The sequence below is a fragment of the Sardina pilchardus genome, chromosome 20, assembly GCF_963854185.1.
Source record: "Sardina pilchardus chromosome 20, fSarPil1.1, whole genome shotgun sequence".
In the NCBI taxonomy this organism is placed as follows: Eukaryota; Metazoa; Chordata; class Actinopteri; order Clupeiformes; family Clupeidae; genus Sardina; species Sardina pilchardus.
The window spans coordinates 4,472,468-4,486,288 of NC_085013.1; the positions used below are offsets into that span (position 1 = coordinate 4,472,468).

Consider the following 13,821-nt stretch of genomic DNA (forward strand, 5'->3'; position numbering starts at 1 on the left):
CAGACACCCACACACACTCCTTAAGGATGATCTGGAAACGGAGTTTACTGCTAGAGGAGAGCAGACAGATAAAGCCCTCGCTACTTGGTGTGGCCGGAGCGGAAACTTATGGAAGTGTGGGAGATGATGCGCAGTCCCGGGTGATTAACCCCGGGCCGACGGGCTGAGATCATGGCTCCGCCGGGCTTGGCCTGCGGCAAAGACAGCGCACAGAGTGCACATCAAAGGCCCACCATGACACACACACACACAGCCACAGAGCACAACAGGCCCATGTGGCGCGCCACAGCAAGCAAGCGCAGTGTTGCCATGGGAGTCATAGCCACCGTCCCAAACACATGCATCTCGCTGACACGGGCGGCGCCCAGCGCTCACACAAGTCTTACGGCTAGTCCGGCTCGGTCCAACACGGCCAAAATCGGCAGTTAGTTGCTTAAGAGCAGCCAGAGGCAAAACAGACGATACGCTCCCCACTTGCGCGCGTGGATGAGGTCGAGCCAAGCATGGAAAACGAGCAAAAACGGGCAGCGTGCCAACAAACACTATAATACTCTCAAGGCAAGTCTCACAGGTTCTCGTAACATGCAACACGCACGAGCCTCTTGTGCTGAACAACAGGCACCTCCGGCCATTTGCACGTTGCCAGATGGGCGGCTTGTTTTAGGAAGATGCCCCGTCCCCCTCGCTCGCTCGCTCACACGGGAAAGGCTCAGGTCACTCCCCAGAGCTCGAGCGAATATTAAATGACACGACGGCTGCCAGCGCCGTCGCGAGGAAGCGAGCCAAGCATTTCCCCATCCGAGCGCGTTAACGCTGTAAAGGAAACGTAATCAGAAAGCAGAGATTGGGGGCATGTGCAGCCGTGTAGGGTTGCAGAAGGGCTGTTACGCAACGCGACTCGACTCAAAACACAGCACCACACTACTCTACACTGGCGAAGGGATAAACTTGGACAAGCATGGACCCACTCGTGAGCACGTTTCTCTTCTCACACAAGCCCCTCTCTGATCTCCGACAGGCAAGTTACAGCATCCATGGCAGCTGCACCCATTCTGAGCCCGCGAGTGTTCCCTCCCTCCCTACCCCCTGAACCCCTCCACCTCCTTCGGTTGCATGGCTCCCATCGCTTGTTAGCGAGCACAGTAAAAAAAAAACACAAAAAAACCTCATGACCGTTCAACGATTGCGTAACAGCACTCTGACACTCATAAAACTCTGATCTCGCTCGATGCCACTTAAAAAAGAACAAATATGACTTAACCGTTCACTAGCTGTCAACCGACAGGAACACTCGAGTGATGTCACCCCCCCCCCCCAAAATGAAGGCCTTTATCTGAAGGGGGCCTTTGTTGTGTACGACCATAAATCACCACCAGATCGGGTTACGTATGGCGCGCCATGTGCAATCTGACATAAGCGCAGGCAGCTGAAATTTAAAGCACATGTTGGGACGTAAACTAGAGGAAGCCTACGTATGGCCCAGGCAGTGTGTTGTATGTTATGTCACAGAAGAGGCACAGCACCTGTGTGTGCGCGCAAGTGCTGGTTTCCAGTAACCGAAGAGTGCTGTTACACCGAAAGACAATTATTTCTCCTCTCGGGAACACTCGCTGCCCTTTGGAGCACTTATGATGCATAAATCATTGGCCACTTTTAAAAGTTCACCTTGACAAACAAACAATAAAAAAGGTGCATTTCTTAGCCAAAGTGCTCAGCATGGTTCCCATCCAGCTGCTTATGTTCAGCTACACGCCTCTGGGCGCTGCTGTGCCGTTCTGTGGAAATGCTGCATGCATTATTACACAACAGTGTAGATGCCAGAGCACAACATGAATACCAGGTAACTGCGCAGAGCCGCAGAGCTCTCTGGAAGAGAATGGCCGTCCGTCACCAGGGCAACCGGCTCCCAGCGAAAACCCATCTGCTGGCCAGCAATTAAGCCGGCCAGCAATTCAGCCTTCAAAAACTATATCAAAAACGATCAATTATACAAAGCCGTGTACGTGCGACTGTTCTATACCACTAGATCCAAGTGCCAGTGATCCCCTCAATTCCCCCGACACCTTACAGAAGAATTCCACATCTCCGCAGAGAACTTCACACTTGTTCAGTAATTGCTTCTTGGAGAGGAGTTGACGGTGGCGGTGGCGGTGGTGGTGGGGGGAAAGTGGAGTTGAGAGCTGAAGGTGAGTGGTTGCCACTGCTGCTGCTTGAGCTCTGTGTGTGCACTCTCTCTTTGTCAAGCGCAAATCAGAGTTGCCCAACACCAAACCAAGAATAGCAAAGGCAGGTCAGAGAGATGCTTTCGCCCTCTCCCACCCACACAAAACACAGACAATACACCCGATCCAGCTGCCCACTTAAAACAGTATTTTTCACCCATGCTGGATTTCTAAGATGGCTACACCACAAATCCCACAACACACACAGATGTGTTTTGGTCTGTGTTTCTCTGGGAGAGCGTGAGTGTTTGGGGGGGGGGGGGGGGGGGGGATAATGTCAAACCTGTTGGGCTGCATCAAGACCAGGCAACTTTCTTCTCCCTTGCTGAAATTGGATATGTGAGCACACCTTGTGCAAACAGGCAGAGGAGTTCGTTTTCCGGGGCAAATTCCCAAATTCCGTGCTGCTGCCCACCCCCTTACCCCACAATCTGCCCTTGTTGCCCTCCATCTCCCCTATCTCCATCTCAAGCCAAGACACTATTTTGGTATTCGTGGTGTTACTCAGACAATAATGCACATTTCGCCATGCCAAGCACGTCCCAGAAACATACAGGCATTTATTGTTCTCTTATCACACTGGCAAGCTGCGACTGCGCTTCTAATGTGTCCCATTTAGAGCGCGAGTCTAAAATGTATCAGCACGAGAGGGATCCAATCTCTCGTCCTTTCCCTGGAATGCATCGAAGCTGAACACACCCTGGAACAAAGAGCGTGTGGCTGCGTGCTGGTGTGTGTGTGTGTGTGTGTGTGTGTGTGTGTGTGTACTGAATTGGTAAGTTTTAACCTAGGAAGGTGTGAAACCTTGGCAGAGAGACATTATGTAAATGGTGAAATACTTTAAGTACCAACACTTGTGTTGATAGATGTGCTTACCAAGTCATGATTAAAAGCCTTCCTATTTTAATGCAAAGAGGTTGGGTGTGGTGGGTGGGGGACTTCACTTTAAAAGGGACTTCACACAAACTCAAAACAACTTCACAAATCCAAAACACCGCTTTGACCAAGCCAATGCAGACAGTCTCAACAAGTCGGAAGTGCAGCGTTTAAATAATCTCTTATCTGGCGAACGAGGGGCTTGTCATGACACGTCGCGCCTCTCTCCCATTTCCACCCTGACCGCCACGGCAAGCGCCTCTCAAAGGCAATCAAACAGCCCATTCTGCGGGGGGGGGGGGTCCACACCTTCAGTGTCGACTCCCATGCAGTCTGCTCCGAGTGGCGCTGATGGGAAAGGAGAGGGCCTCACTGGCATTAGAGTGGCCAAACAGGTTTCCCATGGCTGGGCGGTCCAGCTGTCAGATGGGGAAGGATCAGGCAGCACCAGAAACAGGTGGTGGGGTCAGGCAGGCAGGCGGCTCGACAGCCGCAAATGAGTAACCTCACTGGGGCCGCAATTTACCGACTGTGCGGAAATGCAACGCTGACGGCGTGTATTTAAAAACAGGAGACGTCTCTAAAAACAAGGGACCAAAACATTGTGTGTGTTGGCAGGCTGATCTGAGCAATCAATAGTTACCACAAACAAAGTTCTGATTAGCCAAAAAGGCCTAGTGGCATTAGTAGATGGATACTACATGACCACAAATGTCAATTAAATGGCGCAATGAAAGTAATGTTTGCAGTAGATGAGTAAACACTGATTAAGGAACAGCATTTGGCAACTGCTGATGAGTTGACGAAGAGCAGCAGTTCATGCTTTGCAATTCAGTTCATGAATCACGAGAGATGCTAAATGTATGACCTCAAAACATCTGCAAAGGTGACTCACCACAATGCTTGCACATGCACTAATGTCAGTTATTGGAACAGTTATTACCACAAATTATAATCACAGAAATGAGATAAAATGATCAAGTAATCTTTATACTAGTCTACTCGAGGCACTAGTACTAGTCTCACTCTGTTTAAATCGTTAAAGAGTGCTGTTTGTTATCAAGATCCTACAAGTTAAGAACGTTTAGTCAATTGACTTGTTAATCACAACCCACAGTTAAGTTCAAAGTTTGGCTAAAGGCCAACCAAGTGTGACTCAGACTCCGTGAACAATGACGTTTGGCTGCCCACAACAAGCAGCTGTTTTGATTTCCAAAACATCTGTCACCTCTAAAGCCAATCACTCACTGGGCGTGTTCCCAAGGTAATTTCAGTCACCGCGCCAGACTGGGAAGGTAAACGCACACAAAGTCCAGGCCCAATGGACGGTAAACAAAGGTGTCTGTGTGAAAGCGTGACTTTGAAGTGCCATAAACTCATTTTGGCTACGTGTGAACCGACTGGGTGGCGCATGATGGCTGGCCTCAGCTAGAACGAGGAGGAAGTGCACGAAGAACACTGCGGCTTGAACTCCCACGGGAGACGAGCACACACCGCGGTCTGTGCACTGACCTGATTCAACTGACTGCATAGCCTAACATCAGTATGATTCTATGAGAAACGGGGCTCAGTGAGACTTCTCTCAAAGCTGGGAAATCCCGTGTAATGATCTCAACTTAGTAAAGCTACCAACCATCAACCCCCACCCCCATTGCCCCGACTAATCATTCATAGCCCAAAACAGACATTGAATAGCAGGCCGTGCATTTGCATTTCTGAGGCTGAAAATGGAAGTTACTTCAAGTAAGGAAGTGCACTGCTTGCTGGCGTCAAGACAAACCTGACTTGCTACCAGACCAGCAACAACCCATAGGTGAACGATTTGCAGACTGCATTTAGCTTAAACATTGTTCTGAGAACACGACACAAACAAAAGTCTTTGCAGGCCCATCTCAAACACCAGCAGTCATCATATCTACGATTTCGATAAAAACGCATCAACGCGTATCGACATACAGTGCAAAGTCGCCCGCTCACTGCCTTGGTTGCAACGAGTAGTCTAACGTTAAACTGACCTAGGCAGACAACCATGATATGGTGGAACGCACTGACCAACATTACATCAATCATGTTGTCACAAATCAACTAAAGCACAGTAAACACAGGGTCTTATAGCGTTACAGTTAATTATAATGTTAAAGCCATTTACCAATGCTAGTCTTACCGCGCCCTGCAATTTGAACAGCTGACCACCTTGCTAACTAGCTTACAGGCTAGCTTTTCGCTCCAACTTGGCCGAGTTTTTCTGTGGTCCTGAGGCTAGACTTGGCTAAGACAAGCTGCTTAGCTCGCTAGCAAACAAACCATTAAAACATGAACGTCCAAGCCGGTCATCATGTACCTGTCGCTAGGATTAATAATTACATTCCATACATCCAACAAAATAACGATTTAAAGGATGACATTCAAGATCGAGTATTGCACCTACAGCGTGCTAACTAGCCTAGGGTCTTTTCACATAAGAAATGGTAGCCAACGTTAGCTAAAAGCAATGATGTTTAAGTCAAGCTGACCTGAGCGAAGAGTAGGACAAACTGAATGTTCACAGTCTTCTTGGCGAATACGTTCGCGCGACACTGCAGACGTCTTCTTTTATCCTGGCCATTTAAAAGAAAAATATCGCGGTCATAGTATTTCGAGTGTCTGTGAACGACTTTCCGCTGTCTAACGTTACTAGTGTGTATCGCTCGCTCGTCGTTAACTTGCTCCTTGGTTTGCAAACAGCTCTCCCTCAACGTAGCTAGCTGGCTTCATATAGTGCGCAGCGTAATGACGTACCCCACTGGGGCACGTTCATTGGTGAAAATACAAGAATATGAATATTGACAGTAGATCATGTACAGTTAAGGCTTTAATCTCTTAGACAGTTGCACTCAAAATGGACCGACTGTACAGAGTTAGTTGTTTAGATTAATATTCACAACACTTAGATGTTGATACTAAGAAAAACATTAGATGCCCATCACCTAGGCTACATATGACTATTAGTGGGCCTACATGATCTGAGACAACTAGGCCAAGTGTTTCTATATGATAGAATTTCTTTGGATGTTACTATATCTTTTTATGAGTACTCTTAGGCTTTTATTCTGTCCACAGGTTATGCTGGGATCCAAGGTGAAGGTCCTGTAAATAATTGAAGGTAAGGATCAGTTTCCCTCAAATCCTTTGTAGACTGCCAACTGTTTCCATCGTTAAAAATGCATTGCCTAACTGGCTGGTGGAGAGTTAATTTATATAGGCTACTGATTGAATGTCAGTAAAAGCTTCAGAATAAAGAAATATAGAGTATATGATCCCCGTGATAAAAACGGAAGGGGATGTCCACATAACAGGGCTTTGCCCGCTGACATTTTCTGTAGTCCTACTTTTATGTCCACTGTGACGGTCCCGAGTGTGACCGCACATATCTATCGCCTTGTCGGCACAGACTATGGATTTGTCAAGCACGAACTATTTGAAACACCCGCACGCACACACAAACAAATGCACGAACTTCTTTCATACGCACGCACACGACCAAACTCAACGTTCTCATCAATGTCACTCATGTCAGAATATATGGACTAGATAAGATTATTACAACTATGCATTTTATTTATACAAAGTTGGTGCACAAACTTTTGTGTAAAGTGTTTGCATGTTTAGTTACCGGCGGCTGCTGCATTCTCCGACAGTAAAGGGGTGCCGCCGGGGAACAACGGCCTGTTTATTGTGTTCCGGGGGAATTGGCCACGTTCAAGTGGGTAGCGCAGAAGGGGGGGGGAGCAGGGCAATCCTGATCAAGTTGCTTTGTGTATTTGTCCCTGTAACTACCTGTTTGAATGTGTTTATTATGTTATGTTTATTTTAATTGGTTATTAGTTTATAGAGAAATATTATTATTTTGACTCAGAGTCTGTCTTGTGAATTAGGCCTATGTGTTAATTGTTTGTTTTGTGTTCACCTGTAATTAAGAATGGTGCTGGTCACCTGTGTATATGTTCACCTCTTTGTCAGTGCTAGTCTAGTCTCGTCTCGTGTGTTTGACTATAGGCCTAGTGACTCTGAGAACTAGTTTTTGCTATTACATATTTACATTGCTATTTTTCTATTTTTTGTCGTAAATTACTTGTCCTTTTTGTCACCCGTATTTGCTTGCTTGACTTGGTAAGCCCTACAATTAAATTGAATTATTTTTTCATCTTATCTGCGTTGTCCCTCTGACTCTGTGGCCAAGCCTCAAACAAATCGACGAGACTCACAGCAGTTTCGTCACATCCACTCATTTCAGTCCCATCACAAAGAGATGACATATCCTAAACAAACTTAGCGCAGTCTTTATAACAACCAATTGACAAAGACCAGACATGCCCAGTTAGGGAATGTTGGACTTAGCCTATGGCATAAAGAGGCATTGTCCTCTTGTAGAGGTTCTCCGTAGGTTACCTTTATTTAGTCTGAGTTTTCTGTATGGAGATGTTAAGACGGTTACACTTGGGGCATGTAAGGAACAGAGATCCACCTGGAACATCCCTGACTGCTTGAATGGCAGGCCTTTGGTTCCTTTAATAAGCAGTTTGAATGGTGCATGGCTAAACCCTTATGTGTGTCTGTTCCGCACTTTCATAAACAAACCTGCAGGCTTGTCAGTGGAAACACCCTGACACTGCTGCAGCCGGAGTGTGCCGACCAGTCTGGGTTTTGTTTCTCTCAGAGATAAGCAGAGGCGGACATCCCGGGTTCAGGAAGTAAAAGTCCAGCCAAGTATTTGATCTAACCATTTAGTAAACCAGCTCATCCTAATTAGCAACCAGGTAAATCAGATAATTAGGGATATCACTTGTGTTAAGTGTACAGGTAGAAAAAAAAAACCAAGGCAGGACTTTTACTTTCTGGACCCAGAATGTTTGCCTCTGTAGATAGTGTTTGTACTCCGTTTATTAGCCTATGTCCGTAAAAAAATTGACACACAGAAGTATAAGCTTGCCACAAAATGGTTTAATATTATTTTACAGATATATTTGGCGGAATATTCACACAAAAATCACATCATGGCAGATATGACAAACACTCTGCTTGTCAAACCTGTTGCATGTGGCATAACACCGCCATCTAGTGGTGATGGGTCATATGACTTGATACTGCCGTTGAGTACATCATGTACTGAAATGGAGCACATCATTGTTTTTATATCTCAATATGCTATGTATCTATCAATTAACTTAGAAACATTGTTACAAATGAGGTGTAAAATGTATATAAAAAATTATGTAGGCTAAAACATGACATCCAATAAAAGGATGACTGAAGTTACCTCTCAAACGTATCTTAGAAATAGTAGAAATGGGAAACAATTGTAAATAATGACCCTTTTAGCCCTTAAATGGCTAACTAAGATTTCTAAAAATAATAGTTTGCATTATCCCCACATTATATGAGTTGTAGAAACCCCTTGTCATGCGGATAAACCCTCATGGCAAAGTTTCAATGTTAACGGATGAGAGGGTGACGTCGTCATAGATGCTCAGGCCATTGATCATGTTGAGCTCCCTGACCCTGTGCCTGAACTCCAGCAGATGGGACTTGTTCACAGCCACCTTCAGCTCGTTATGGCTGCAGAGAATCTTCAGCTGAAACAATAAGGGAGAATAGTTTTTAATAATTTTATTTTTTAAAAAAGGCTTTTAGTTGGAAAACAGTTTGATCAGAAATTAGCAATGAGCAGTTAATCAGTGAGGGGGTTTTTTTGGTGAGGAGTTACATCTTATGCTTGGTAACTGGTAGCGTATTACCTTGTGTGTAACATTCTCATTCATTCTAAATACAGAGGCGGACATTCCGGGTTCAGAAAGTATTTGAGCCAACCATTTAGTAAACCAGCTCATCCTAATAGCAGCCAGGTAGATCAGATAATCAGTGATATGACCTGTGTTAAGCGCACATTGAAATAATATAAGGCGGGACTTTTATTTTCTGGATGTCCGCCTCTGTCTAAATATCACAATAGTTTCTTAATTCAGACCAAATTCTGTAGTTGATGGACTGGTAAAGATGCCATGATATTATTAGTGTCAGGATTGAGCTATAATAAGCCTGTCAAGTATAACTTCCAAAAGAAGGGTTTTTTTTAGGTCACCACACTTCTCTCACCTCAAAAGGTTGCCCAGCAACAAAAGGGAATCTAGGACAGTCTCTCTCTTCTTTGCCCCACTGACTTCCAATCATGGAGTTCCTCACAATCACTTTCTTCCCATACTCATCGAATCTGGGGTTGAAGTGGAAAGCAATATCCTTTCCTTTGCTCAGGTTTATTGTAATCCTGTTGTGAAAGACAGGAATGGGGATAAGGAGGAAGATTAGATATGAAGTAAATGTAATGCAATGAAGATGATAGGCAAAACCTGAGGATAACATGTACCGCTGAAACACAACAAGCAGATGAATCAGAAAGCGCCCTGAAGATTGTTTGTTGTATGTGTCTAGATTGAAATATTAGGGTCTTTGTAATTGGTTCAGACATGTCAGTCCTAATGTTTGGCTGGTATCTTCATCGATGAGATAGTGTCTTTCTGCTTTTTCAAGATTATCCCTGTCTTATTGTTAGGCTATGTGCAGGCTAGACTTGTTTCCTTCCTGACTGTTGTTGATAAGGTGCTCCAGACACAGATTATGTTTGAAGCAAATTAATTGCACTGTCAAGAATGTCTTTTTTCAGGATAATGTCGTTCCCATATTGATTGCTGTTTCAGGGAGAAAATTAATATTTCAGCTATGTAACATGGTTAGCATAAGCATCAGTGATTAGTTTAATTCAAGGCCTTCCGATGTGCTGATAAATGTAGCTTATGCACACAAGAAGTTTGTCAACACAGTACAATAACAAACAACAAGAACGTCAAATCATCTGAAGGGTTTTCTGAGGAAAGGATGAGGGAAGAAGAAATCTATGGATTTTTTTCTTTTATTTAGTTATTAGATTAGATTCAACTTCATTGTCATTGTGCAGAGTACAAGTACAAGACAACGAAATGCAGTGAATACAGTAAGAGAACTACTAGGTAACAATTCTAACCGTTTACATATTCATATGTGTTATAAGCAATTATTCATTTGTCACTTAGTAGATAATAGAAGGCTATAGTAACACAAATAAACCTTTCATCAATAATTCTCAGCATCAGTACTATCTCGATACAAACGAGTTGGAAGATTTTCATGTGAGGTGAACTGTGATGAATTTACTCACTTTTTGGCATGGGGCTTGACATTTCCAGTGATGGTAATGAGCGTTTTGTCGTACAGACCTCTCGGCAAATTCTGGTCATATGGCACAGTCTAGGGAGACATGAATGATCTGTTAGACTAACTGAGACTGAAAGAGCGACACTGTTTAAAACAAACAATACAATGGGTATTTTAAATGAAATTGGCTTCGGTTTGTGTTCAAAAGAACTGAATAGAAAAACAGCAAGGCAATTTTCACACCCCATGGACTGCGTTGACATAGGATGCTGTGAAATGATTTAACAGATGGACAGACCTCCTATTATTATATGAGGTGGTATATTGCTCATTCACTGCCCTGTCTGTGAGTAGTAGAGTGTCCTTACCAGTGGTCTGTGCGGGGACACCTGAGGAGCAGTGGGTGGACTTGGGCCTGGCCAGCTAGGTGCATTCGGCTGTGCAGGCCAGGATGGCTGGGTTGGCTGGCCAGGTTGGTTTGGTTGGCCGGGCCAAGTGGGCTGACTCGGTTGGTTTGGTTGGCCGGGCCAAGTGGGCTGACTGGGTTGGTTTGGCTGTCCGGGCCAAGTGGGCTGACTGGGTTGGTTTGGCTGTCCGGGCCAAGTCGGCTGACTGGGCTGGTTGGGTTGGCCCGGCCATGTTGGTTGGCTGGGTTGACCGGGCCAGGTGGGGTTGCTGCTGGGTTGGCCTGGCTGGTTCGGTTGCCCAGGCCAGAGGGGTCCTCCGGACTGCTGCGGGTTGTTCTGGCCGGGCCAAGGGCCACCTAGTGCATCTGAAAGCTATTGGAGACAGCAACGAGTGCAAACAGTGAGAGAATGCCACAGAAAATTACATGGAGCACATTTCTACTGTATGTCTGTACAGCAAAATGCATTATACGTTCAGAAGCTCAAGAGAGGGTTTTTACTCACATCCATGTCACCTGCAAATTAAACAGAGAAAAAGAGGATTATGAGAATGATGTTTTACTAAAGCTCAGTCCATGTCTACATCACGTCGTCTTTTCAGGGGATTTGACACCTGATACTGGGAGTTACGCTGTCCCTGTGGGATTCCCATGACCATGAGTCAGAATGGAATATTTCCACTCCACCCAAGCTGAGTGAGCGAGAGGTGGAGAGAGAAAGAGAGCCTGGTGCTAATGGAGCAGATAAACGCATGAATTTCACAATGTCAAATCTCTTAACAGTGAAATTTTAGATTGTGTTACATAACGCTAGGCAACGATTCCCTGTTAATAACCTCAAGATGTTTACAGTGTATAAGTAAACAATGACGAATAGGGGTGCATGTGTAAATATGACTTGGCGTCTCATGCAGAAAATGGTGGTTTGAGCTATTCATTTAAGCTCAAGGGAATACACATTTGAAAACAAGTAGGCTTTCATATATTCTCCATGCAGCAAACAAAGATATAAAAACAAAGAAAGCAATCAAATTAGGTAATGATAACAAATAACTCAATTTCTACTCAGACATAACCGCAAACTAAACAATACACAAAACACTCAGTGGTTCCTTGGTAAGTTTCAATAGTTCTGTACAGTGCCATTGTTCTATTTCACCCATTCCTCAGTTGTATCACTATATTTAAATGGTCTTGCAAACATGGCTACCATACTTCCTGTATTACTGACGTTATTTGAGTATCCTGGGAAGCAGATGGCAGCTACTAGCTAATGTTCCGGTCCTAGAGAATGGCTGTCCTGTGAATTAAGTATTGCCTCAGATGCTTTTAGTGGGTGCACTGACATGGAACTGCAGCGGCCTTACCTGTTGTGGAAGTCTCCAATGTGCTCTCCTCAGGTGGTAGACACACAGACAGAAAGGTATTTAGGGTGGGGCTGTCTTATACACTCGGACTCCTTCCCTAAACTCGATGCCACCACCCCTTGCCTTAACTGTTTTACATATACCTTTGCACACACCTTGTTTCCCTAGAGTGCCCTTGAAAGGCCACACCCCTGTAGGTGCATGAGCAAACAGCACGCCCCTCTGTGTCAAAATACACAGGACATGTTGGGCCAAGCACAAAACATGTCACCATGCAAGATAACAGTATGAGCTGTTAAAAGACAATGAGTGAAGGGTACTCGATTTTACATAAGTATACCTTTACACTGAAAGTAAAACATTGGAAAAAACGGAAAAACCTTGGGAGCAGGGTAGGGTAGCCTAACTAACCTTAGGAGTAGGGTAACTAACATTATATAGTCTTCCCATTTCAACAGCAGTATGATCATGTAACTGGGTGTGGGCAACAGAAGAATGCAGTCGGGCATACCTTAAGCAGCCCTTTTGTACACAATCCCACACAAACAACAGACAACCCGACAATCACAGGGTAGAGTTGCCATGACGACTAGGTGAGGTCTGGTAGCCTAGTACTGTATGGAGTTTGAAAGCATGTCCCACTGTCTCATAGCAACCACTGTGCTTTCACTCAAGTGTCCACTGACCATATCTCTGTGGCAGATTCAGAAGCAGATGGTTAAAAACGTGATGTCAGAGATAGTTCTTAATCCTAAATGACTCCTACACACCTCACAGAGAGTTGCGGTTGGGATAATTACTGTGGAATATGACACCTGTGTGCGTGTTATTCCCTTTTGGAAGGTAAACATATTTGATGAATAGCCAAGACGTTGACTGGAATTTGATAAGGAAAATTCTTGTTATACAGAAAAAGTCTTTCCCTCTGAGTCAATAAAAGCACACCTTATGCATTCCATATGGATGTTTTCAAAGAATGAGTCAAGAACTCATTATTTGCTCCATCAGATAACATTGGACAACATGATTAAATTGTTTGAGGGAATTTGTTGTCACAATCACAGTCAGTTGCTAAGCTTATGAATGTTATTTATCAAAGTATATTGGGAATCTAAAATGTACACATTTCGAGGGCTGAGAACCAAAGGGTCTTGATGAGCTCTCTTAGCTGACAAAATTATAGAAGTAAAATGTTTATAAATATATAATTATTGAACAAAAACCAAAGGTCTTTAACTGTGAACATATAGAAGCAGTTAGATTTGTTTTGGCTCTCCTGTAAAGTTGGTGAAATGTCAATTACGCCCCTTTGGTTCTCAGCCCTCGATTTGCTCCATCATATCGGCTAATATTTAGCCTATGATTTCTTCCCCATCCAGTTACATTTATGCAAGTATTTTTCACACTCATGAATAAGTACTAGGCTATTAGTAGTAGTATATTAGTAGTAAGATACATGCAAATATAACTATATTTTCCTTCATCCATAAACACTAAGAGTTGTATTGCAGTGCATGCAAATGCACTGTACAGTTATCCCTATCCCTTTTATTACAGTATATATTATATACACTGTATTGATCTTAGCAACCTTCATGTCTACCCCAGCAATACCCTAGCAATACACTAGCAACCATCCCAATTACCCTAGCAACAACCTAGCAACCACAACCATAATGTCAACCTATCAACTGTCATAGAAACCAACCTGATTACCCTAGCAACC

At 44.2% G+C, this 13,821-nt stretch overlaps 2 protein-coding genes across 3 annotated transcripts in view; both read right to left on the reverse strand.

The window, feature by feature from the left end:
- The window catches only part of fbxo34 (F-box protein 34), a 20,374-nt gene extending 13,591 nt beyond the window's left edge, over positions 1 to 6,783 (reverse strand). The window contains exon 1 of one of the 2 annotated variants that reach the window (XM_062522907.1): positions 6,751 to 6,783. The gene's annotated coding sequence lies outside the window, so the exon portion shown is untranslated. Of the gene's footprint in view, positions 1 to 5,611; positions 5,809 to 6,750 lie in introns of those variants that run through there. The other variant, XM_062522905.1, reaches the window with a different exon arrangement.
- A 1,275-nt stretch (positions 6,784 to 8,058) lies between these two features.
- Positions 8,059 to 11,368, reverse strand: lgals3b (lectin, galactoside binding soluble 3b). The gene is made up of 5 exons (XM_062523667.1): positions 11,234 to 11,368; positions 10,691 to 11,101; positions 10,327 to 10,415; positions 9,231 to 9,399; positions 8,059 to 8,710 (listed from the first exon to the last, which is right to left on the reverse strand). Exons 1-5 carry the CDS (start codon positions 11,237 to 11,239, stop codon positions 8,552 to 8,554), a joined length of 834 nt encoding a protein of 277 aa, XP_062379651.1. The 5' UTR covers positions 11,240 to 11,368; the 3' UTR covers positions 8,059 to 8,551.
- Between the last annotated feature and the right edge of the window lie 2,453 nt (positions 11,369 to 13,821).

Coding starts and splice junctions, on each gene's coding strand:
- lgals3b (XM_062523667.1), bottom strand. Junction 10,416..10,690: donor TGTCCCCGCACAGACCACTG/GTAAGGACACTC, acceptor ATGTCTCCCTAG/ACTGTGCCATATGACCAGAA. Junction 9,400..10,326: donor GTCAAGCCCCATGCCAAAAA/GTGAGTAAATTC, acceptor CTTTCACAACAG/GATTACAATAAACCTGAGCA.